The following is a 26,845-nucleotide window of genomic DNA, read 5'->3' on the forward strand; positions in this document are numbered from 1 at the left end:
GGCCAACCAGTTCCTCTGGAGAGTCAACAACAGGACATAGATGCCAGAGGCATATGGCCTATAGGGACATAGGGTCACCTGTAGGGTGAGACACCCACCTGAGCCACCCACTGCTGCTGAGCCCCACCCCAGCCTCCTTGCAGGCCTCCCCAGGTCCTGCCAACCTGCATGGAGGCCGGGGGTGGGGGGCAGGGCTCGGCCTGCATGGAGGCCGGGGGTGGGCTTGGTGGCGGGTGGTTCCATCCCCCTGAGCCCTGCCCCCAGCCTCTGTGCAGGCCTTTCCAGGCCCTCCCTAGGCCCTGCTGGCCTGCATGGAGGCAGGAGGCAGGTTCGGTGGCAGGCAGCCCTGCCCCCGAACCCCGCCTCTGGCCTCCTTGCAGGCCTCCCCAGGCCTTGCCAGCCTGCATGGAGGCCAGGGGGCAAAGCTCAGCAGCAGGCAGCCCTGCCCCCGAGCACAGAGGGGGGCGCCCAGAGAAGGGGTTGTCTCCAGGCGCCGTTTCCCCCCAATACACCTCTGATAGAGGCTAAGGCCCTTCTGTGATGTTGCCTCCTGGAAATAGGATTTAGAGATTGAGTGCCTATGAAAGTGGAAGTTCCCAGTATTCACCCTGGCTAGTGGTCTCTGATAGACTTGTGCTCCATGAATCCCCTTTCAAAGCTGTCTATGCCTTGTCGAAGGCTTTTGTCTATGCCTGTGGCCATCACTACATCCCTATCAATAAATTCCACATTTTAATCCCTTTCTGTGTAAAGAAGTATTTCTTTTTGTTTGTCCTGAATCTGCTGCCTATCAGCTTCATTGGATGCCCTCAAGTATTTTGGGAGAGGGAGAAAAAGTTCTCTTTGTCAACTCTTTTCACTGTGTGAATAATGTTATACACTTCTATCATATTCCCCCTTACTCATCTCCTTTCCAAACTGAAAAGTCCCAGACTCTTCAGCCTTTCCTCATAGGAAAGGTGCTCAATGCCATAATCATCTTGTGTACTTTTTCAGCTCTGCAAGAGCAAATTGGGATACAGTGACCAGAACAGGCCAGAGTATTTCAAATGAGCCTACATCAAAGATCTATACAGGGGCATTATAATATTGGCTGTTTTAATTTCAATTCCTTTCCTGATAAACCCTAAGGCTCATTCCGCACACGCAGAATAATGCACTTTCAAGCTGCTTTCAGGGCTCTTTGAAGCTGTGCGGAATGGCAAAAACAGTTGTGAAAGCAGCTTGAAAGTGCATTATTTTGCGTGTGCGGAATGAGCCTAACATAGATTCTGCCTTTTTCACTGCTGCAGCACACTGAGTCGATGCTTTCATTGAGTTATCTACTATGATCCCAACATCTTTTTCATGCTCAGTCTCAGCAAGTTCAGATCCAAATAGCTTGTACTTGCACTCTCCCTTCTCCCCATGTACAATGGAATTCAGCTACTTTTATAACAAGTCACAATTTGCTCTTGCAGCTAGCCTGGCAAAATATGTGTCTGCCAGGCCTTCAGGACTGCAAACCAGCTTGTATAGAATTACCTGATGTGCCGATGTTGCTGCCGCCTTGCATCCTCTCCTAGTCTATTTAACGATGGCGAGTGGCTCCGAGAGGATGACGTGTAGCTCCCAACAGTTTTCACAGTTCCGTTGGGATTATTCTGCATCTGTTGGAGTAGGTGGGGTGAAAGGCTACGATGTGAAGAAGCTAAAGAAGAGGCTGACCAGTCAGGAATGTTGATGTTGAGATTGTTATCGCTATTAGATCGTAGCAAGACACGAGGTGCTGTCAAGGTGCTCTGGGGCCTCCGTCTTCTATTTGAATAGGTGGGAGCCTCTCTAAATGGCACTGCATTGGAAAGGGAACAAGAAAACCAAATGTTTCTGTGGTAAACACACCTGATTTTAGATATGATTTAACATTATAAGCTGCTTCTCCCCGTAATTAATATGAATTTTTATAGAAAAAAGCACTTTAAAAAAGCTAGAATCACGAATATTTCACATTACTCAAAATCTGAACAATTAATACATGTCATTGAAAGAGTCCAAAATCTGACTTTTTGCCAGTTAATGCCAACAGCCTCTTGAGTAAGTAATGATAAATTATTGTTGGCATTCATCAACAAATGTAGACTTGAGGTTTTATTTTAAAGTATTGAATTGTATATGGTAAGGTCAATAGCAGAGAGAAAGCTAAAGCCCTTTGCCTTTTCATCCCTTCCACTTTCTAACATTGCCCTGATCTGGATGGCTCAGGTTAACTTGATCTCATCAGATCTCAGGAGCTAATCATGGTCAGTCCTGACTAGTACTTGGATGGGAGACCAGCAAGGAATGCCAGGGTCACTATGTAGAGGAAAGCAACTGAAAACTACTTCAGTCTTTTGAAATCCCTGATGGGTTGTCATAAATTAGATGTGACTTGATGGAACTTTACACTTTACACATACACCATCTAATATTATTTTAGTTGACCATTATAGTGAATGTGTGGAAGCCATAGGGAAATGGTTTCCTCCTCAGAGACAAAAGGCTGTAATGAAACTGTACATTGTACTTTGGGGGGAAAAGTCTGTTAAAGGTGCCAGTTGGGCAAATCTGATTAGAGCGCCTCAACTTTTCAGTCTCAAGCAGCAGCTAGATTTGTGCAGATGGATTTGCACAGCTGAAGGTTGACTGACTAAAAGATGAGAAGTAGTACAGAATTGCAGCTGACCAAACATTACGTTAGTTGTCTTTAAATTAACAGAGTGACACACAAAGAACATAATATGGATATCAATCTCCAGGTGCAGCCTGTAAATCTCCTGAAATTACAACTGACTTCCCTCTAGTTTGAAGATAAGAACATAAGAACATAAGAACAAGCCAGCTGGATCAGACCAAAGTCCATCTAGTCCAGCTCTCTGCTACTTGCAGTGGCCCACCAGGTGCCTTTGGGAGGCACCTGATGAGTTCCCCTGGGAAAAACTGATGTTTGGTAGGGTGGAATCTATGGCATGAAACCCCACTGGGGTTCCACCCTTCCCCAAATCTCACCCCCCACAGGTAATATCCCTAGATTTGCAGGAATATCCAATTAAGAGTCGGCAACCCTAGAACATAGGGAAAATTAATTCTAAACAAATGTTCATCTATACTGTAAATCTATTGGTGCTGTTACTTTAAAGACAAATGACTTGTAAAGTAACATTTCAGCTTATCTAGTCCTTTAACAGCTATAACAACAACCACTTTTACCCACTATTTTAAACAAACAAACAAACAAATAAATAAATACAGCATAGTAAATGAGGATTGCTGAGATGGCAAATCCCCATTTTCCAATACTCAGTATTAATATATAGTAGTATAAAGAATAACCACAAGAATTTGTCCTGTCCCTATATAAACGGCATGTCAAAGATTCAATAGTTTAATTACTCATGTCTCTGTAGAATTGAATACTCCACACACAAAAAATAAAAAAAGAAACACCACACTTTCCTGTATATAGATGAGAAAAATCACAATCAGCCTCACTGCCAGGGCAGAAAATGTTCTTGGGGAACATTACAAAATGGGAGGGGGGGTGTCAGATAATCACTCTAAAATGGTGACTGGCAGGAGAATCAAAAGTATCAGAGTAGAAGGAAGACAGATGAGACTGCAAAAATGGGCAGAAAAGAAATGAAATGTTTCCTGCTTTCTGCACAGGAAAACAACGAATGCTTAGAAAAGTTTCAGGGAAAGAGAAATCCTAGAAAGCATTTTCAAAATAAAATGTTGAAAGGAAAAAATAAATACATTTTCAAAATGGTAGCTGTGTGGAATTCCAACGGGAAACATCTTATATTTCAGCCTTAAAACATTTCATTAGTGTTGTGCAGAATCGGCCACTGTCTATGCATTCCCATCTGTTCACAACATCTACATGGTAGATGAGTTTCATTTTGTTCTACTTATTATTGATGAAAATGATTTGTACAACAAATGCGGATACTTAGAATACTGTCTACTTATAAAAGTAAAATATTTTCAAAAGCAATACAACATTGTTTAGAAATTTCTAATGTAATAATTTGGAAGAGTAAGTGTAAGAATGGGAATTTCTACCCAAGCATAAATCTTGTCCCATGTCTGTTTCTGTTTGATCAGTGTTGGAATGCACTCCATTATGTATCAGAAGAAAAGAGAGGTAAAAGTATTTTCAAACTTTTTTATTAGCCAGGTTATTCTCAGTAACAAATTTAATCTGTCTGTTTTAATTTAGAAAATTATACTTATATTACTTAATGAGTGAGTCAACAAGGCCCGAACTTTATATATACGAAATCCCTACGTACATCAAATAACACATCCATTTAAAGAATTCACAATGTGTTCAGTGGGAATTGTACCAAAAACAGTGTTTTCAAAATTCAAATATTCTAAGTCTAACATCTGGAAATTATTTACATTAAGAGAAAATAACTTCTAAAAAATTCCTTCTAGGTAAAGATGTCAGAAGGTTGCTAAGTGCTCTTGTACTTTCATTCTAGGAGGCTACTAAGGGATTGATGAAGTCCTTTGCAGAAGAAGGAAATGGTAAACCACTTCTGATCATCTCAAACTTTGAAGACCCTATGATGACACAGTTCAAAATGAAAAAGATATAGTACTGGAAAACAAGATTGTCAGGTCAGATAGTACTCACTCAACTACAGGGGAAGAGCAGAAAGTAAGTATGAGTAGAGTTGTTCTTGCAGCCCAAACCAGAAGTGGGGGAAATCCCCCTCTGGACCTGATGATCCTGTTTTCCAGCCCCCTCTGGAGCTAGCATTGCCCTGTGCTGGAATGCGTGCCCATTCTGCCAGTGCAGGGGCAAATGCACCAGTGGAGGTGTAATTTAGATGGCTGGGCAGGCATTGCCTGGTTCAGCAGTACCCAACCCTGAAGCCACCAACCTTGCTCAGGCCCACTGGCACACACAACTGCATTGGTGTGCCTGGGAGTGTTCCAGAGACAGGCCAGGGGGTAGAGCCAATGTTAGTCAGCTTCTATTTCCCTTCCAGCCACCGTGAGCCAGGGCAAGGGCCCTCAGAGATATACCATGTTATTCATGGCATATTTCCATGATCCGAGGGTTGGATTTTTTTCTTCTGGAAAGTCCTTTGGAGGGGATGAGCCATCCCCACCCACCTGTCAGCTCTGGATTGGGCTGTTAATGCAACCAGATTAAATCTAAAAGGATGTTCAGTTGTTCATGTAAATGGATGCAAAAGGAAAACTAAAAGTTGTTTGATATGTATAATTAGAACGTGGAATGTGAGAAGTATGAATCAAGGTGAGCTCAAAATTATAAAATAAGAAATGGAATGTTTAAATGTTGCAATCCTGGGAGTGAGTGAACTAAAGTGGACTGAATTAGGGTATTTTCAGATAGTAAATTATGAAGTGCTTCACTCAGGAAATGACAAATACAGTAGAAACTGAGCTGATCCAATAGTGAGGTGTGATGTAGCACACATAATTACAGGATAATGCAAAGTATGGCTCATTATTATTAATTAGATTTCATGGAAAGCCTATCAATATAATCATCATTCAAGTTTACATTCTAGCTACAGATACTGGAAAGGAAGAAACTGAAAGGTTTTATGCAAGTGTCCAGGAAGAAATTGATCGCACATCTAAGCAAGATGTGCTGATAATCATAGGTAACTGGAACGCAAAAGTGGGAAACAAAGCAGAATTGAATACTTGGAAAATTTGGACTTAAGAGCATGTAATGAAGCAGGAGAGTGACTCATAGGGTTCTGTGAAGACAACAATTTGTTCATTATGAAGACGTTTCAGGCAAACAGATTATTATATACATAACCATCACTGGAAGGCCAATACAAAAATCAAACATGTCACATAATCAGAAGAAGTAAAAAGTTAACTTTTATTTATGGTATGAGCAAAGCATTGAAGAAGGTAGTGTTTTGCTTCCAATAAATTTTTTAACTGTAGTCCTATTTCCACAATTGCGATTCTTGGATACAAAATGACTATTTTTAGCCAGCTCTAAGCTGCTCTTCTCCATAGTTTCACTCAATCAGACATCCTCTTTTCCCTGTGAGTTCCCTAGAAGCCATCTCCACATTTCTAACTGCTATTCTTAACTGCTATTTTCTGAATGTCAGCTCACCAACATCCTGTCAGTTCTCATTGGTTGCTCCTCAGGAGAGGTGGAACACTAGCCTGTTCATCATGAATGTAAAGACCAGATTTGCATTCAAGTGAACAGGAACCAGAAGATCTATGGGATGAAACTAATCATATTATTGAGGAAGACTGTTCAAAACTAATCCTGTAGTTAAAAGAAATGAAAAGCCTCAATGGATGACTGATGAAACTCTTAATATCGTTAAAGACAGAAAAGAAGCAAAAGTAAAAGGTAACAGAAATACAATCAGATGGCTAAATCAGTGTTCCAGTGACTAGTACATAGAAACAAATAGAACTATTATAATAACCTGTGCAAAGAAATAGAAGAGAACAACAAAAAAGGAAGCACCAGAAATCTGTTCCACAAGATCCAAGAAATCAAAAGGAAATTTAAAACTTGGTTAGGCATGCTGAAAGATAACCATGGAAATACATTAATTGAACAGGGCACAAAATACTACAAATTATTTAAAAAGGGATGAAAAGATGACAGATTCCTTCCAAGAAGAATAGTTTGAAGAAAAACATGCAATTTTAAAAAGTGAAAGCTGAATGCAAAGCAATCAGAAATCGATTGGAATATTAACACAGCTATTCCAAGCCACAGAAATCAGGTCCATCAAAATCTTAATGAGAAAATGCCTACAAATATGGAAAAACAAACAAACAATAGCCACAGACTGGAAACATTCAATTTACATTCCTGTTCCACAAAAAGGAGGTGTCAAAAGATTGCAGAAACTATTAGATCACTGTGTTAATTTCTCATGCAAGCAAAGTGATGCAATCTTACAACAAAGACAGCTGCCATACATGGATCAAGAATCTAACAACAAAGAAAATAGTGAAGTTTTGCAAATGTTTTAAAAATAACGTTTTTGACTTTTTTATCTGCATAGTGCGGAAAAATTAAGCATTTCCAACATCGACGGTTCTTTTCTTTCTTTATTTTCTGGGAGGTATCTTTGAAGCTATGGAGACTCAAAATCTGTGTATATAGCCAATTCTCATATCATTTCTCCATAGCTTTGTTCACAAAAAAAAAACAGAAAAGGAAAAATGACATGTTTATGTAATCAGTAGACAATACTGAGTGTATTGGTGCACAGCAATACTGGAAAGGCCAGGCAGCAGTAATGCTAGCTGAAAAAACATCCATAGGACACTTCACCAAATGGTGGACAGCAGAAAATGGCGAGCAGCAAGTGGCAGAGAAATGAAGTCAGAGCTTTAAAAATCAGGCAGGAGAAATGAAATGTTTCCTGCTGTTCACATAGCGAGCAGAAAATGTTTTCAAAACTTTCTGGCAGAAAAGCTTGCTAGTTTAGCATTTCCAAATAAAATGTTTTTAGGAGGGAATACACCATTTTCAAGACATTGATGGAAAAAACTGTGCAGAACTCATCCCCAAAATGTTTTTATTTCCGTCCTGTAGATGTTTTATTAGTGTTCTGTGGAAGGGGCCAATTATGAAATTGAAATTGTTAAAGATTTTCTATTTCTTGGCTCAATCACTAAGGCCGTTTCCGCACGGCCTGTTTATGGCGCCCTGGGAACGGTAAAAACGCCGTTCCCGGGGAGCCATTCGCACAGGCGGCGCTGCTGCTAAGCAGCAGCGCCGACCTGGCGTCACTCCCCCTCCCCCAGGGCGGCGTCAAGCTGCCCTGAAAAACAACCCTTTAAAGGGTTGTTTTTCCCTCAACAGTGTGTTCCCGGCAGCGCGGTGCAAACAGCACCGCCGGGAACACGCTGTTTCCCTTCCCCGTCCGACTCACCTTGTCCCCGTCGTCGGCCTGCTGGCCGTCGAAGCCCCGCCCACGCTGTCCTCCGACCCCTGGAGGTTGGAGGGCAGCGTGGGCAACAGGCGACCAACAGGCGGCTGGCTAGATAAACGTAGTCGAAGCGAAGAAGCTGACTCCATGCGGAGCCGCCTGCCGCCTGCCGGCCTCTCCAGAGGCCATCCGCATGCTTGCATGCGAACGGCCTCCGCCTCCACGCCGGCAGAATTCTTGCCGGTGTGGAGGCGCCTGGGGGGCCGTGCAGAAACGGCCTAACTAAAAGGGAGACTGCAACCAAGAAATCAAAAGAAGATTGAGACTGGGAACTGCAACCGTGAAGGAGTTAGAAAAGATTTTAAAGTGTAAGAATGTGCTACTGGTGACAAGATCAAAATAATTTGTACCTCATTATTATATATGGATGAAAATTAGACAACGGAGAAAGCTGATCAGAAAAACATTGATTCATTTGAAATGTGATGCTGGATAAGAGTTTTACAGATACCATGGTCTGACAAAAGACAATCACTGAGGTCTGGATCAAGTTAAGCCTGAATTTTCCATAGAAGCAAAAATGACTGAATTGAGGCTATCATACTTTGGTCACATCATGAGAAGACACTGGGAAAGTTGAAGGCTAGGAGAAGTTGGAGGCAGCAGGAAAAGAGGAAGACCCAACATGGGAAGAACTGACTCTATAAAGGAAGCCATGGCCCTTAGTTTGCAAGACCTGAGCAAGGCTGCTAAGGATAGGAATGTTTTGGAGGTCATCAATTCATTAATTCATAAATAGGAAGCAACTTGACAGCACTTAACACACACAATCACGTAGGACAGACACTACAAACAAGTTTCTGGAGTCCATGTGTATTTCTTTTTCCCACCAGCGTCAGATCAATGTTGCAAAAGGATTCTTAATGAACTGTTATTACTGTTAGGCTATATTAAGTCATAAGGGGTTGGGAGTATGATCAGCAATGTTCTACACAGAAGGAAAAACTGTGCTTCTCCCAATGCCTAGATTCGTTAGTTGATATAGAGATTTGGTCCATCAACACAGCCTGTGCTTATGTACATAACTTGGATGCAGAAATATGTTAACACACATGGACTGCTGTTTCTTGATCAAGGCGAGTAAATGAAATTTGCATTCATGTTACATCAAAGTCAATCAATTTATAATGAACACACAAAATAAACTAAAAATAAACTGCACAATGTAATTCAAGTTCTCCGCTTTCTTCTAATGTTAACATTCTATTGACAACAGCTGTGTGAAGGAATTCAATAGTAATATGTCTTACAAAACAAAAAGTAATCATTCTTTCACTTCTATTTATTATGTTGAGAAGATCTAAATCTCTATTTTCATCTCTTACAATCTCTTTCAATACAATCTTATGCATTTATCTTCAGAAGTCAGTCTCTTTTATTCAGAAGAGCTTACTCCCAGGTAGATGTGCACATGAAGTCACATCCTACATGACCCGGAAATCATGTTCTTGGGTGATACTCTAACATTTTCTAAAAACTCAATGGTTAAACTATAGAATCTGAAGCAAATGCTGCAGCATCACCCTAAAAAAATGGTGCCACTTCTGGGTCTTGATGGAAGTGATGTTCTCATGCTGGGGATGCCAACTGCAATCCCTGTTATCATGCCCATTTTCCCTTCGTTGTGTAATTGTGTGCAAAACACAGAGGCAGCAGGGGATGGAGATTTCCCATCACAAATTGGAATCTGGTAACCCTATCCTAATGTCATGGACAATACTAAGTTTGTGAAGAAATACAAGTGTTTGACAATGTTTGTGTATAAGATTTTTTTTAAAGAAACAATATTCATTCAATGTTTTCTTGATTGCCCTATTGACAATCAATTAACTACCAAACTATAGCATAGCTTTCAGCATTATATATTCTAATAATACATTTCAGATAGGGTTGCCTGCGCCAGGTTGGGGAATACCTAGAAATTTGGGGGTTGAAACCTGGGGAGGGCAGGGTTGGGGTGCGATGGGGCTTCAATGGGGTGTAACTCCATACAATCAACCTTCCAAAGGGGTCATTTTCTCCAGGTGAACTGATCTCTGCCACCTGGAGATCAGTTGTAGTAGCAGCAGATCACCAGCCATCACCTGAAGGTTGGCAACCCTAATTACACATGTAATATATGTGGTACATTTTTGGTCATACCAGCTTTTCAAGTACTGCTTTAGTAATTACAGAGCAAAAGGCAGGCTCTGGGACAATTAAAACATTTAAAGTATATTGTATGAGCTCATCAATAGGAGCTATCAGGAAAGAGGCCACTTGAATTTATCTGGGATTCTTGGCAAAACACAATAGATTTTTCTGTTTGATTTCCAATATTAGAAACAAGGTCCTTAGAATTTACAATCTGATAATATTAGTGTTGACAAAATAGAGCCCTTGTCCTTTATAAGGTATGGACAATTAATCCTGCACTACAAGTTTTCATAGGAGCACTTGACTTAACTTCATAGCACTTAACCAAGAATATTTATATGTGATTAGGTCCCAATGAATTCAGTGGATTAATTTCAGCTTAACTTTAAACAAGAAGACTGAAATGGCTTATATCCAAGTACTCCAATGTAACTTGCTTGCAGACTGTATTGTAACATCTCACTGCATTCGGAATTTCAGGAGAATGAAACCATACCAAAGTAATTTCTTCCGTTTCAAATATTCCCTTTCCACACTATCCAGCAAGCATAAAAAGGCTTTTAATAATGGTTACTAAGTTAATGTGCTTTTAAAGAGAGTTTTAAAACATTAGCTGTTACTGGGAAGTGCAAATGCTATCAATATTAAATGGAACATCAGCAAAGAAGCACACATCTGGACACAACTGTTCTTTTGCCTTTTTCCATCTCAGTTTGCACAATGGAAATGGGCAGACTTCTGAGATGTTCCTTGCACTATTTTATGTTTACAATAAAGATATGACTATAACACAAAATTAAAGAAAACAGAAGTATATTCTTTAAGTTCTACAGGATTAATCTTTTCAAATTCAATTATTTTCCCTACATAAATTATGGTTGCAAATGCTGTTCAGAGGAAGAAATAGAGACATACTATTATTTCTGCTTAAATTATAATCTCTTATGAATTAAGAAACATTCTCATAATTTGTTGCAATGTTATGTCCAAGTGCATAAATATGAGACTTCCATGAGTATTCACTAATATAAACCTCAGAAATTCCTTCCCAAATAGACACATTAGAAAACCACAGAGCATTTTCTATAAATGGAACGAGCTTTCTATAAGAAACTAAAATGAACAAGTCACACAAAAAATCTATGAGTAGCATAAAAGCACAACTTAACATAACAGAATTCAGGAAAAGATATAGAAAGAATTTAATATAATAATACAGTAACTAAGCATATATTAAGCATGCAGAAGAAAATAGCAGGTCTCAAACATCAAGTACTTTGCGCTCAGTGCTTACCTTCTTTCTTTGTTAAGACATTTAACAAAGACTTCATTTTCCCTTTACTTTAGCAGCAATCCCCTCATTATATAACCAGTGCAGAACAGAAAGAAGAATAAAAGATACCCAGATTCTATGTGTTTTAACTGCCGGCACCTTAACATAAGCGGCAGGATTCTGGGCACTGTATAACTACAAGTATAGCTGGGCATGCGGTACCCAGCATTCTGGTGACAAAGCCCACCCCACATTCTGTCTGTCAGATGAAAGCCAACTATGCATAGACTGGAGCTGCTCAAAAAATCTTGCTATCTTCCATAGTATTAGTCATGTGAACACCATCAGCACTGTCTTTCAAACATTCTCCTGCTTTTGTAATTGAAGCATTTGTGAGTAAGAACAGAGATGACTGAAACATGGAGAAGCTCTGAAAGTTGAGTGGGGCCAAAATTAACATTTGGTGGGGGAGGGACAGCAGTCATTCATTATATCTCATGGCAACAATTCAGTTTTATCTTAGAGAGGGAAGAACCTGAAAGAAGTGGGAACTAAGGACCTGGAGAAGCCTGTTCTCCATTTTTAAGCTCTTAAGACTTCATGCTACATATTCATGGTTTTCTAATAATACTTTTACAGCCAGCTGGTTAGCTGGTATACAATTAACTATTTCCAAGTTTCACACTGTTCCTAAATTAAACACTTGTATAAAAACAACAATCGAGATTTTAAAAAATATTATTGCTCCTTATAACATATTGTCTTCTCTTCGTAGAATTGTTTGCACTAAAATTCAAACTACTTGCCAATTAAATCCTAACATTTTGCACAATTAATAAAAATTGACTTTTGGAAACAACAGTGGAGAGATTTTTCACATCTTCCTTAGGGTACACATGTAAAAGTTTCAAAGAGATAAAACGGCAATGATTCTGAACTAAAGCTTGAAAAAATGTGGCCTTTTAGATGTATAATGTTTTGAAAATGACATATTGTGTCCTGTCATTCACAAAACTGAAGGCATAGATGTACAATAAAACTATAGAAATTCAGCAGTATTATATACAGAATCAAATGTGTGGTTAATCCACCCTGAAGCTGAATTGTGGATAATTTACTAATAATAACTACTGTACTGCAGCGGCATCTGCTTGTTGTTGGCAAGGTATCTGTGATTCAAGTCTGATTTTGTCAGTTCCTAAGAACACATCCTCCATGAATAAAAAAGGGAGAAAAGCACCAGTCAATTAGATTTTACCTTTCTATGTCCCCCACTCCCCCAAAAAATCTGCAAAGAATTAGAAAATATAAGAATCACTAACAGTTTAGGATATATTTATCACCCTTAATTTTTAATTTAAAAGCCATCCTTCAAAGCAAGATTTTTTTAAAGTCTGGAATTTATTTTAAAGGCATGAGAATATGAAATAATAGTAAAATGGTTTTAAATAACACCTTCTTAGTTGAAAAACATACACAGCATAATCAAATTTGGAGCTCGCCTTTATCCTGGACCAGAGTTGCCAGATGTGTTGTCCCTCCTTCCTCTTCCTAAGCAGTCTTTGGCTCATCCTTGCTCCCACTGGCCCTAGAAGTGGGAGGTGCAGCTGACTAACTTACAGAGACACAGGATGGAACCCTGTGGGCTGGCCCTTGGGAGAAGCCCCTAACTGAGGTCTGTTGGCTTCCTGAAACATCTGCAGTTGCAGAACATGTGTTAAACAAAACTGGACATAACATTTTAATTGAGAACACTGAAATTCTGGACTATTCAGAAGCTTACTATGTCAGACTGCACAGGGAGGCCATTGAAATTCACAAACACCAAGACAACTTCAACAAGAAAGAAGAGACCCTGAAAATTAGCAAAGCTTGGCTACCAGTACTTAAAAAATGGACTGATAACCCCACCCGTAATACAGTGGACTCAACCACACCTCTGCATAGCAAGTTCCACCCAAACACTTAATGATTGGTTCCCCACCCTGGGACATGGACAATATACCCCACTAACCTTTCCCTTCTCACTACACAGTGTGAAACAGACTTTCTCTGTGATACACCTCTGAAGATGCCAGCCACAGATGCAGGTGAAACATTAGGAACAAGATCTACCAGGCCATGGCCCCACAGCCCAGAAAAACCACCACAACCAAAAAAAAATTAATGTTTTTCTCTACTTAATAGCAAGAATTGGGTTGCTGAAATTAGGGATGCTAATGGGTAATACGTCCTGATCTGAATAGCCCAGGCTAGCCAAATCTCATCTGATCTTGGGAGATAAGCAGTGTCAGCCGTGGTTAGTATCTGGATGGGACTGTTAAACTTGAACCCCCCAAAAAACAGTAAAAAACTGTGTTCAACACTAGACTGCATTGAAGACATGACAATGAATCCCTGGAGCTGAGAGGCAACAACCTGTTTTAGCACTTTGCCCAAGAATGGAAGACAGGAGACTAGTCAGAAATTTTCTAACATAGTATGGGCTCATGGATTTTTTTGTTTAAAACAGGTACTATCACTCACTGCTTGGGCACTGAGAGTACCATTCCCACTCTCAGGAAAAAATTTAACACTTCCCTTACCCACTTGGCCAGTCTCCCTCTGGAAGCTTTCATGGATGGCTTAGGGTCAGGAGCTCAGGTGGCAGATCTTACTTGTCCAAGGATCTTGTCCTCATCCTCAGAATCCACAAACTGAAAGGTATCCATATAAATAAAGACAAGCAGATGCCAGAAGTACATCATCTGGACATGCATCCATGATGACATTTAATTCAGAGCTGATCTGAGCAATTTTGTCTGCAAGTCAGTTAGCTCCTCCTATGCTAAGTACATATCATGCAACATGTGCTCTCCAGCATTTGCAGTCTTGGGTGAGTGTTTCAGTCTCTTCCCATGTAATATTCAGTGCCTTCAGGTCTTGCTCGAATGCAAAGTGGTGGCAAATTATTTACAGTGGCCATCATATATTCAGCCTTGGGGTTATGATGTAAAAGTCATCCAACCACTCAAACCAGCTCAGCTGGATGATTACATTCAAGCAGATTGGTGGCCAAGAAATATTGTCTTTTTGTCATCACCATGGCCACAGAAAAAGCTCTGATATGAGCTCTCTGCCATATTCGATCAATTGCACTCCGGATTTTTCATCAACAACACTCTAGCCATCATCCCTCCCATTTCTTCACCATCAGCTCCCCAGTGAACCAAGAGAAATTGCTTGGCTCTGTCCAGGGGGAGAAGGCACTCAGTGGCAATTATGTCGACAGTTTGGGCCATCTCCCCATTCCAGAAAGCAGTTGGAGCCCCAACAAAGTCATCAGCAACCAATGTGGAAAAATCTCCAAGAGGAGAAAGGAACCATCAGGATCCATTCAGTGCTTGGAGTGGATCATCTTAATGGGTACAGCATCAATGTGCAGAAAAATAAGGAATCAGTAAATCTGAACTCTATCAGGTAATGATCTGTTTATGACAAAGGAGTAAGCTTTAACTTCCAACCTCAGATGATCCTTTCCAATCTTTTAAATTTGGGCCTGACTCACAATGGTTAAACAAAGAAGAAGACAAGAATGAGTCTCCATTAATGGCAAACACTACTCCATAATCCCTCAGCACTACTTCCTGACAGGAACTGTGAAAACCACACTAACCACTGCATCATGAATTAAACTGGGAAACAGGGAAATCTTCAAATCCCATAATTACTGGAAAGGCATGATAGCTGAAAATATGGGTTTCATATTACCAGTGAGTACCTAGATATACTGGTGTAGTCTCCCTCTCCATTTATAAAGGAAACATATTGCTTGAAAAGGGATGGGTGGTGGAACACACAAGAATGGAAGTGTGTCCATTTGAAATTTTTTCCCTTTCACATCAGTGAAAATCTTACCTGCATCAAGAAGCAGCAGGCAGAAAGACAGAAATAGCCTGTCTTTGTGAAGATCTGTTGACAGGAAAGTGAGGGGGAAGTAGGAGTGGATTATGCTGAGCGTTGGGGGGGTGGGGCGAGATTGTATATATTCTCTCATTGTGGAATGCTAGCACTGAGCATATATCAAGTTTCCTCATATCAAATCCAACCATCTATTTAGTTCTGCATTGTTATTTTGTTCAAGAAGGGATAGGTATTTTCCAGCATCTGAGATCTTATAATTGGCAATATAAGGGATTGAACCTCGTGCAAAGCAGGTACCTATTGTCCTTCCTTAAAGGGAGGTAGATTAGGTGCTTAATTTCTATAGAGAGAAGTCTAGGCCTTTAACCTGGGTGGGGGCTAACCCTTCATTCTGTTAAATCCTGTTTCCTAATTCTAAGTGTGCAAGGAAGGAGGAGGATGCAGTTTCTATCTGTGAAGGTAAATGCCTATGAACATGCTCAACTGCACTGCATTAATTATTACTGAAATAATTTTTTGCTTTTCTGTTATGGCTTTGGCCTCATAAGCACCCATTTCTGCACCTCAGAAAATGAGGAAGTTACGCAGCCAGTCAGGTCTCCCACCTCAACAAGGCTCCTCTATTGGTACTGCCCCACTTGTCAATGCCAGCAAACCAGTTCTGAGAGGTTGTGGATCAACCCAAAAGGTTATTCTCCTAAAGATTGTTAGCACGGCGCTTGGGTCTCTCTCTCTCTCTCTCTCTCTCCTTTTCCACTCTGATACGCATAGACTGAATGGGGCTTTTAGTGGTTTACTGAGATCAGAGTGATCACTTTGAAAATGAAAGCATATTTAATAAATAAATTAAAAGCACACACTGTGTAGGTAAACACAGCAGACTTAGATAGGATGAAAGAAATGGAAACAAATGCATAGTCTCCATGCCTAGCATAGGCTTATCTAAATCTAAATCTAATTCTTCAACTTTGCAGCCATTTTGACCTCATTCATTACCTTGATTTTAGTATCCAGGGTCCATACTTTTCTTTCTGGGGGCCATGTGCTCATGGTTGCTCTCCTGATTTTAGTTCTTCTGGAAATGTGTATAAAAATGACTCTTTTTCAACAGGCTATGAAATCTGCCTGCTTTTCCACCCTGACAGACTTTGGCTCTTCTGCAAAGTATATTACAAACAAATTGCAATCATTATAAATGAATTCATTTCTCATTAATAAAAAGGGAAAATGACTTCATTTATAATGACTGCAACTCATTACAAATATTCTGTGTGGAATCCACATTTGATGCCCATCCCAAGAAGGGGGGATCCACTTGTGGGAACAAGCGTTGCAGCCCCAGTGGATTCACCCTCCTCGGGGCACTTATGCCAGCAGAGGGGTGATTTTGTCTTGCCTTTTTGGTGCCTCTCTAAATCTGGTGCCCAAAGCCATCATTTAGATTTGCCTAGCAGTTAATCAAAGGTGAATTCAAAGGATAATTTAAAATACAGGCAGCATCTAAATACCAGAATACCATATAATACAACAACTTTCTTAAAGTCCAGCTTCAAGGTAACACTTCTGTACCAGCTCTTCCATTTGCTTCATCCCAGCAGACTTCATTGGCCCATCTCATCAGTGCATAGTGACAGGTACAAAATCACACGTGGCCCTAGATACAGAGTAAGCCATGCTTACTCATGAGTTGGACTCCAACTCGTGCCCGGCTTCTAGGCAGGGAAGAGGGGCTGCCCAAGCAGTCTGGCAACTTCCTGGACTCCTCTCCTACCTGCCCAGCTTAGCGGCTGCCTCGTGATCTCTCTTCCATCCCTTGGCCCTGCCCATGTCTTCCTGTTCAGCTTCCTCTCTTCGGCCTCCCTCTGATGATGTAGGAAGGGGCGGGGCCAAGGGATGGAGGCCGAAGACAGACAACAAGGCAGCAGGTCGGGAAAGCAACAAGGGCGGGGAGGCAGAAGGGGGGCGGTTGGCTGCTGGCGCGACAGCACTGATGACCCGGCAGCCAGCAGCACACAGAACTTAGCTCCGGTGGGGGCTGGCTGGGGGGGTCCAGCTCGGGGTGGGTGGGGGCAGGGGCCAATTTGGCACTTCCACGTGACCAAATAATTTGCGTCCGGCGACATGGGTGGCCCATGTCACCATTATCGGTACGCCACTGGTTCAAACCCAGATAGGTATCTCTCTACTTTCTGTTTGTATCTTGGTAAGCATCAGCCCAGTTAGACTTTTATATGAGGTTGCAGAGACCAACCACTATACCACTCCCCCCCCCCAAATTCTTAGTTGCATAAGTAGCTAACACTTTAATAATGGAAAAGAAATATAGCTCAGCAATTACTGATTACAACATTGGAGCAAAGGACAATAAAATGAAGATATGTGCATCTTCTCACATTAGGTCTAAAACTTTCTCCTTGTTATGGTAATCTAAGACCCCTTCTGCACAGCAAAAGTACAGCAGGTTGCAGTTGGCATAAAGCAACTGGCTGTCCTGTTGGCACATTCGCATGCCTCCGTGCAGGCAATGAACGGAGCCCATAGAAGCAATGCAGGTTGCCATACCACCTTAGCACGGAGGTGTGTGTTTTTTTCCCTCACCTCCTTCCACTGGGTAGCTATGCGGGCAGGCAGCCATGGACCCCAGCAGCCATGCTAACCCCCCTGTGTCCCTGAGTGGCTACACAGCTGCCAGGCAGGACCTTGGAAAATGGCGGGAAGTGCAGCTGCTGAAAGCGCTTCCCGGCCATAGTTTGTTCTCGAGCGGCTACAAGCCGCATTAAAACACAAGAATAACATATGGTGCAATTCTTGAAAAACCTGGGGTTGGGGGGGGGACACAGGGTGGACTTGCGTTAGAAGTGGGATCCGTGCAAAGTTCCCCCACAAAGGGCTTTATACCATCGTTAGCCTGTGTTTATTGGCCCGTGCGGAAGGGGTACTGGAAATAAGGGCAACGTTGCCATCTCTTCTGGGCTTACTGGCTGCAAGAAACTGCCAGGAAGTATCTACAACCAAGTTGGAGGAGCTGGAGGTGGCATATTCAAGCCAAGGGAATTGGCATAACCTCCCTTCTCCATTGAAACAGCCTTGAAAGCTGCAGGCAGGCTGACTGTATTTTTCTGAGGCAATCCTGAGTGAATGGGCTCTATTAGGTCAGAGGAGCTTGGTACTAGCCCCTAAGACCCATGGGTAGTAGATATTTCTGCTACAGAAAAAGTCTGATAGTCCTGTGATTCTGACCAAGCCTGAGGAGATGGTCCTTCAAAGGGATCCTCTCTCTGACCCGGGTTTCCCAAGTGAAAAGATTTGTCCCTTAATGCCTCATTCTTCTTTTGATTCCTGATGTGGCCAGGCAGAGAAAGAGGAGAATGAAGATTCCTTCGAGGACTTTTCTTAATTTATGGTATCAGAACATTATTTCCTTTATAGTTCTAATTAGTGGAGCTAGGAAACTAGTGAACTGTCCAAACAGCAGGGCTGTTCAAAGTAGATAGTGCTGGCTCCCTACAGTCCAGGAGAGTATGCAAATATTTACATAGCCATGCCTGAACAGCTGGAGGCATGACCTAACCAACCTAGATGACTGAGCCCCACTGTTGGGGAGACAGAGGTTAGAAGGGAGTCCAACTCAAAAACAATCTGAAACCACTCAGAGGAGCCCTGGGGTGTGTGATGAAGGAGTGTCAGGTCTTTTGCCACAGAAGAAAAACTTACTTGCTACTTTCCTTTTTGCAGTTTCAGAATGAAGAATGAAAGCAATGAAAAAATTCCTGACATTCCCTTGTGAAATTTCAGTAAAAGTAATATCCTGTGCACTGCCCTGTGCCATCTATATATATATAAAGCTAACCGTTTGTTTGTGAGTAATGCTCTAACTCCGAAACCACTGGACCGAATGTTCTCAAAATTTCACACGCCGTCTCTCATGTATATGCGTGTGTTTTCCATACCTCCCCTCCCTCAGGTAACACACCCTAGCCAGGTAAAACGTTTTCCTCCCTCACCTACAGCCCTGCCGCTGCCCATTTTGCCACCGAATGCTGCGTCCGTTATGCCTCTGAACCCTTATGCTGCCTCGCCAATTGGCCATGCCGCCTACAACTGCCTCACTGCATTTTTCCACCACCTGCCGCCACCGCCCAGCCCCTCCACCCATCACCTCCTGCTGAGCATATCCAACGGCAATCCGTCTGCGCACCCACCTCACTCACCACGCTTCACTCCCGCACCCACACTTCCAGCCGCCTACTTCTGCACCACTTTCCACTGCCCCTCATGGCCCCAACGCCGACGCACCGGTCTCCACCCCTGCCTCCGCGCAAACTTCTGCTGCCCAAAACACCCACTGCGCCGTACCTGGCTCCGTGCCTCTCTCTGCCCCAAATGCCCACAATAACACACCATGCTCCCCGCCTAACTCTGTGGCGACTTGTGCTGACCCTCACACCTGCTACAAGGAGCCTGCCTCCACGCCTCGCTACGCTGCAACTTGAGCTGCCCCTCATGGCCGCCACACTGATGCTGCAGCATCGCCCCTCGCCCCCTGCAAGTAAACATCTTCTACATGACAAAAGTAAGGGCTCTTCCCCTCACTGGACTGTGCAGTGTTTCATGGGACACCTGCATGCATCATTCCCCTTCTCCATTGCACCCTGGGATTAATTCGCCAGCGATGCGGATGACCCCTCCCACCAGCAGACCCCCCCCCCAATCACCACCACTTGAGGACCACTGCAGCACAGGCAATGGCACCTGCTGCTCCACTTGACACAGGGGAGAAGTGGCTGTTCTCTTGGGTCCCCCCTGCTTTGCGCCTCAAAAAGCTGCTGTACACCATGGACATCTCCGGAGGCAGATTGCCCAGAAGGAGTGGATCTCCCTTTCAGATTGCAACCCGTTATTTCACAGGGAGGCGGGGAAACCCGGCATACACGCACAGAAGGAGCGGAGGGGGGGAGAAGACACATTCTTTGGTTAATTTTTCAGCTAACTCCTCCAGCAGAATTTTTACTGCAATTTTTAGATCTCCAACGGAATCCCCTCGCCCTCCACCCATGCCTACTTGAGTCAAGGAATAATGTACTCTCCCCCCAACATTGGTCAGTCATACAAAAACAGCCCCCCACACATGGCCCAAAGCCATGCCTCTCCCCCTCCCCCATCTCACTTACCCACATCTCTGCCCCCCAGCTCATGGTGCCAGAAGATCACTTTGGCTGTGTGTCACCAACTGCCTTCTTCTGCCTCTGCATAACGCCCTTCACACTACAGGACATGCAGTTTCAAACCACTTTTGATACACTACCCAACTGCATTTTACCATACAGAATTCCCAAACCCACTTGGAAGCAATTGTGCAACAGGATGCCAACTGCCTTCTTCTACCTCTCCCTCTGTATCCAGGTACAACATTTACATCAGTTGGAGACTAGGAAACACAGTAATGGATTCAAATTATGAGAAAAGACAATTCACTTAGCCATAAGACACACCTTCATAAGTAAAGGCTATTCTCCTCAGAGGATGGAGCAGTCTTTCCTTACACAGAGCCTTAATGGCCATCTGTTGGGCAGGGGAGCACAATCACAGGGATCAACTGATTGCTTCTCACTATGAGAAAAGCAAGGGCTTCATTAACACAGGCTTAATTTTCTTTCATTTCCATTTCACCACACTCAGCCACAGTAACGCGAGGCCGGATACTGCTAGTTCATTCTATATTTCTGTTGATACCGTTTTCCTAGGAGATGGGTGAATTCAGCATTAGGGGTGTGGTTTCCTATCTTCACCCCATCACTGAAAAGCATAGTGAGCACAAAGACAAAGAGGGATTTTTTTTCTGGGAGCAGGATCAAAAAAGTAATGGTCATACTAACATATAGTTCTGCCATTTCAAGGCAGTTAAGCAGGAATAGGAGATTGTTGATCTTCTGAAGGTTTCTAGTATGAATTGAAGATGACATAAGATGCCCAAGCATTTTCCTGATAGTTGTGCAATTCTCCGCATAATTCTAACTGGCAATGACTACACTATTATATGAATAATTTGTGGAGAAGCATAAAGTGGTAGAAGCAGATGTGCTGATGGTAGGGATTATCACAAAGAAGAGTCAGGGCATGAGACTTACAGATTTCATTAAGGGGCCTCCTTACCCTCTTTCATATAATTCTTGCATGGGCCCTGAGAGAAAGAAGTCAAGGACAGGCCACACAAGAAATGCTCAACAACTTGCTCTCTTTTCTCAGTATTCAGAGAAGATCTTCTCAGAAGACATTATAATGCAAAAACAAAGGTGAAGTAAGAACATAAGAACATAAGAACAAGCCAGCTGGATCAGACCAGAGTCCATCTAGTCCAGCTCTCTGCTACTCGCAGTGGCCCACCAGGTGCCTTTGGGAGCTCACATGTAGGATGTGAACGCAATGGCCTTCTGCGGCTGTTGCTCCCGATCACCTGGTCTGTTAAGGCATTTGCAATCTCAGATCAAAGAGGATCAAGATTGGTAGCCATAAATCAACTTCTCCTCCATAAATCTGTCCAAGCCCCTTTTAAAGCTATCCAGGTTAGTGGCCATCACCACCTCCTGTGGCAGCATATTCCAAACACCAATCACACGTTGCGTGAAGAAGTGTTTCCTTTTATTAGTCCTAATTCTTCACCCAAGCATTTTCAATGAATGCCCCCTGGTTCTAGTATTGTGAGAAAGAGAGAAAAATTTCTCTCTGTCAACATTTTCTACCCCATGCATAATTTTGTAGATTTCAATCATATCCCCCCTCAGCCGCCTCCTCTCCAAACTAAAGAGTCCCAAACGCTGCAGCCTCTCCTCATAGGGAAGGTGCTCCAGTCCCTCAATCACCCTCGTTGCCCTTCTCTGCACTTTTTCTATCTCCTCAATATCCTTTTTGAGATGCGGCGACCAGAACTGAACACAGTACTCCAAGTGCGGTCGCACCACTGCTTTATATAAGGGCATGACAATCTTTGCAGTTCCTTTCAATTCCTTTTCTAATGATCCCCAGCATAGAGTTTGCCTTTTTCACAGCTGCCATGCATTGAGTTGACATTCCCATGGAACTATCAACTAAGACGCCTAAATCCCTTTCCTGGTCTGTGACTGTTAGCACTGACCCCTGTAGCGTGTATGTGAAGTTTGGATTTTTTGCCCCTATGTGCATCACTTTACATTTTGCTACATTGAACTGCATTTGCCATTTCTGAGCCCACTCACCTAATTTATCAAGGTCCGCTTGGAGCTCTTCGCAATCCTTTGTGGTTCTCACCACACTACATAATTTGGTATCATCTGCAAACTTGGCCACCACGCTACCCACCCCTACTTCCAGGTCATTTATGAATAGGTTAAAGAGCACTGGTCCCAAAACGGATCCTTGGGGGACACCACTCCCGACATCTCTCCATTGTGAGAACTTCCCATTTACACCCACTCTTTGTTTCCTGTTCCTCAACCAGTTTTTAATCCATAGGAGGACTCCCCTCTTATTCCTTCATTGCTGAGTTTTCTCAACAGTCTCTGGTGAGGAACTTTGTCAAAAGCCTTTTGGAAATCCAAGTAGACAATGTCCACCGGTTCACCCCTGTCCACATGCCTGTTTACACCCTCAAAGAACTCTAGTAAGTTTGTAAGACAGGATTTGCCTCTGCAAAAGCCATGCTGACTCTTTCTCTCAGCAGGTCTTGCTTTTCTACATGTTTTTAATGTTATCTTTAATGATAGATTATACTAATTTACCAGGAACAGATGTCAAACTGACTGGCCTGCAATTTCCCGGGTCCCCCCTAGATCCTTTCTTAAAGATTGGTGTGACATTGGCCATCTTCCAGTCTTCAGGGATGGAGCCTGATTTCAGGGATAAGTTGCATATTAAAGTGAGAAGATCAGCAATTTCATGCTTGAGCTCTTTAAGAACTCTTGGGTGAATGCAATCTGGGCCAGGGAATTTGGTAACATTTAGTTTATCAATGGCTGCCAGAACTTCTTCCTTGTCTATCACTATCTTCGCCAGTTCCTCGGATTCGCCTCCTAAGAAGCTTGGTTCAGGTGCAGGAATGTTCCTCATCTCCTCTTGGGTGAAGACAGATGCAAAGAATTCATTCAGCTTCTCTGCAATCTCCCTGCCATCTTTTAGCACACCCTTTGTTCCTTTGTCATCTAACGGGCCTACCGCTTCCCTTGCTGGCTTCCGGCTTTTGATGTACTTGAAGAACTGTTTGTTGCTGGTCTTGATGTTCGCAGCCATGCGTTCCTCATAATCCTTTTTTGCCTCCTTTACAGCTAACTTGCTTCTCTTTTGCCACCATTTGTGTTCCCTCTCATATTCTTCATCAGCCAAACTGGACTTCCATTTTCTAAAGACATTTTCTTTTTTCTGATAATTTCCTCAACCTCTCTTGTTAACCATGGTGGCTTTCTTTTGGACTGGGTGCTGCCTTTTCTAACCTGTGGAACACATTCCAGCTGAGCTTTTATTACTGTGTTTTTAAATAACCTCCAAGCATCCTGGACAGTTTTGACTCTCTTGATTTTCCCTTTCAGCTTCCCGCGCACTATCCCCCTCATTTTTTGAGAAATTTCCCTTTCTGAAGGCGAATGTAACTACATTAGTAGTTGCCACTTGTTCGCATGCTGAGATACTGAATCTGACAGCATTGTGGTCGCTGTTCCCTATCGGCTCAACAACACTGACTTCCTGCACCAGGTCCTGGGTCCCACATAGAATTAGATCTAGGATCACCTCTCCCCTGGTTGGTTCCACAACCATCTGCTCTAAGCCACAGTCATTTAGCATATCCAGGAATGCTCTCTCCTTACTATGACCTGAACATGCATTTTTCCAGTTTATATGGGGATAGTTAAAATCACCCATTACCACTACATTTTGTTGTTTTGTTTTGTTTTTCCATCTCAGAATCCTCTTGTGCACTTTGGTCAGGGGGACGATAATATATTCCTAATATTAAACTGTCCTTCACCCCTGGTATTGATATCCACAGTGATTCTGTAGGGGAACCAGCTCCCCTTGCATTGTCTATTTTATGTGATACTATGCTCTCTTTGATGTAAAGGGCAACTTCACCCCCAATGCGCCCTGTCCTATCCTTCCTATAGAGCCTGTAGCCTGGTATAACAGCATCCCACTGGTTCTCCTCATTCCACCATGTCTCTGTAATGCCCACTATATCAAAGTCCTCCTTCAAAACTCTGTACTCTAGCTCCCCCATTTTAGGTCGAATGCTTCTACTATTTGCATAGAGACACCTGTATACCCTGTCTCTGTCCTTAACCTGGGATTGATGTGCTTTACCCTCAAGTCTTTTGTAGACACTATCCCTTGTCACATGCACATTGCTATGTTCCTTGCTTGTATGTGGTTGATTTAGAAAAACCTCCCTCTCTGTCTGCATCCCCATAGATACTGTATTCCGAACCGAAGTCACCTCAGCTCCTGTCGGCTTTCCCCAGTGATCAGTTTAAAAGCTGTTCTGCCACCTTTTAATGTTGAGCGCCAGCAGCCTAGTTCCTCTTTGGTTAAGATGAAGCCCGTCCCGTTTGTACAGGCCAGCCTAGTCCCAAAAAGTTCCCCAGTTCCTGACAACTCTTAAACCCCCTGCCTTACACCACCTTCTCATCCCATTGAGACCCTGTATCTCCGCTTGCCTGCTTCGCCCTGCTTGGGCGATGGAGCGGGTAGCATATCGGAGAATGCCACCTTGGAGGTCCTGGACTTCAACCTGTTTCCTAGCAGCCTAAATTTAGCTTCAAGAACCTCCCGGCTACATTTCCCAATGTCGTTGGTGCCAATGTGGACCACAACTGCTGACTCCACCCCAGCACTGTCTAAAAGCCTATCTAGACGAAGCGTGACACCCGCAACGTTCGCACGTGGCAGGCAAGTCACCATCGCGGTCATCACGCCTCTCACAAACCCAACTCTCTACATTTCTAATGATCCCGAATCACCCACTACAAAGGGAGCCCCCCACCTCCCCGAGGGGTATCCTCAGTGCGAGAGGATAGCTGATCACCAGTTAAGGAAGGGATCCCATCTAAGGGAGCATCTTCCCCCACCTCAGACTGGCACCCTCCATCCCCAAGGCCTTCATTCTCCATGACATCTGAAGAGATGTCACCTTGGGAGTGGGACCCGGCTGTTAGGTCCCTGAAAGCCTCGTCTGTCACCCTCTCTGCCTCTTTCAGCTTCTCCAGGTCTGCCACCTTGGCTTCAAAGAGAAACGCCTGCGTTCCTTGAGTGCCAGGAGCTCATTGCAGCGAGGGCACACCCACGACTTCTGTCCTAGTGGCAGATAGTCATACATGTGACACTCAGTGCAAAACACTGGAAAGCCCCCATCCCCCTGCTGGCTTTCTGCCTTCATATCTGATTTGTTTAGATATTTAAATATTAAGCTTTTAGTCACTGCCCCCCTGGAGCTATCTGCACGTACTATCTGTCAAATATGTCCTTATTAATTAAAAAACAAAAAAATTAAATTAAAATTGCCGCTGGTTCCAGAGACTGAACTAAAGCCCCACCTCTAGGACAAAAGCCCCACCTCTCAGGACAAAGAGGAACAAGAGATGAACTCTGTTAACCCCTGTTAAGCCCCACCTTCCAGATTCAGCAGCCTTACAAGGAGAAAAAGAGATAACCCCTGTTAAAATACACTGTTTTAAAAGCTGTGGCTTTGAGAAAAGCCCTCCAAAATGAACACCAGCAGGTCACTCTGCTCTTCCTGGCCAAGTCTCTTCTGCTGCTACTCCTCTCTGCTGGTTCCAGAAGAATATTATTCTTGCTAATGCCTACTGCACCAATTCCCCTTCTCACTCTGAGGAGAAAACAGAGCCTTCAGGAAAAAATGGAGGAATTGATTTTAAATCATACAGGCACTACCCCTTTCTGTGAATCAGTCACACATCGGCACTTGTTAAAGTTTAAAACAAAACTAAAATTTATTTACAAACTGGTTTAGCTTCTCAGATGGAACAGAGAAGTTTCAAACGCATTTTAGGTTTCACAGGTAGATGTTTCTTTCTTAGATGTGACAGCACAGTTTTCAGAACAGACTTATTCACCCATGGGTGCCGCTTGAGGGAATACCTTCCATCCGCAGTCAAGCACACTCCTAGTTCACCCGCCCTTTATCACCAAAAGGGAATGGTCACTGACTTTAGGAAGGTCCCCATATGAAGTTTCCCTATTCCAGAGATCCAGGCTATCTAGCCTATAAAAAACACTGTTCTTTCCTGACAGTCTGAGATTAGAGGAATCTGGCCACCTAGCCTTCCTCTCCCTGTCTCTCCCTCTCTCTCACTGACTCTAGACACAATCTCCAGACTGAAGGAACTGTGAGCTGACACAATCTGTGTCTGACTCCTGAATCTGTATGTGTCTCCACTGAGACTCAATTCCTCAATCCCGGAACACTGACAGGCTTCTTCCTGCTTTTATAGCAGACAGCGCACCCTATCTGTGGCTACCAGCTATAGGATTACAGCCTAGCCAATCAGGTTGCGCTCTG

At 43.0% G+C, this 26,845-nt stretch overlaps 1 protein-coding gene across 1 annotated transcript in view; it reads right to left on the reverse strand.

The window, feature by feature from the left end:
- The window catches only part of LOC125425699 (SH3 and multiple ankyrin repeat domains protein 3-like), a 398,055-nt gene that overhangs the window by 238,422 nt on the left and 132,788 nt on the right, over positions 1 to 26,845 (reverse strand). The window contains exon 12 of the mRNA XM_048483225.1: positions 1,525 to 1,831. Within this exon, the coding sequence (XP_048339182.1) occupies positions 1,525 to 1,831 (307 nt within the window). The remainder of the gene's footprint in view (positions 1 to 1,524; positions 1,832 to 26,845) is intronic.

The sequence above is a fragment of the Sphaerodactylus townsendi genome, linkage group LG02 (assembly GCF_021028975.2).
Source record: "Sphaerodactylus townsendi isolate TG3544 linkage group LG02, MPM_Stown_v2.3, whole genome shotgun sequence".
NCBI classification, from domain to species: domain Eukaryota; kingdom Metazoa; phylum Chordata; class Lepidosauria; order Squamata; family Sphaerodactylidae; genus Sphaerodactylus; species Sphaerodactylus townsendi.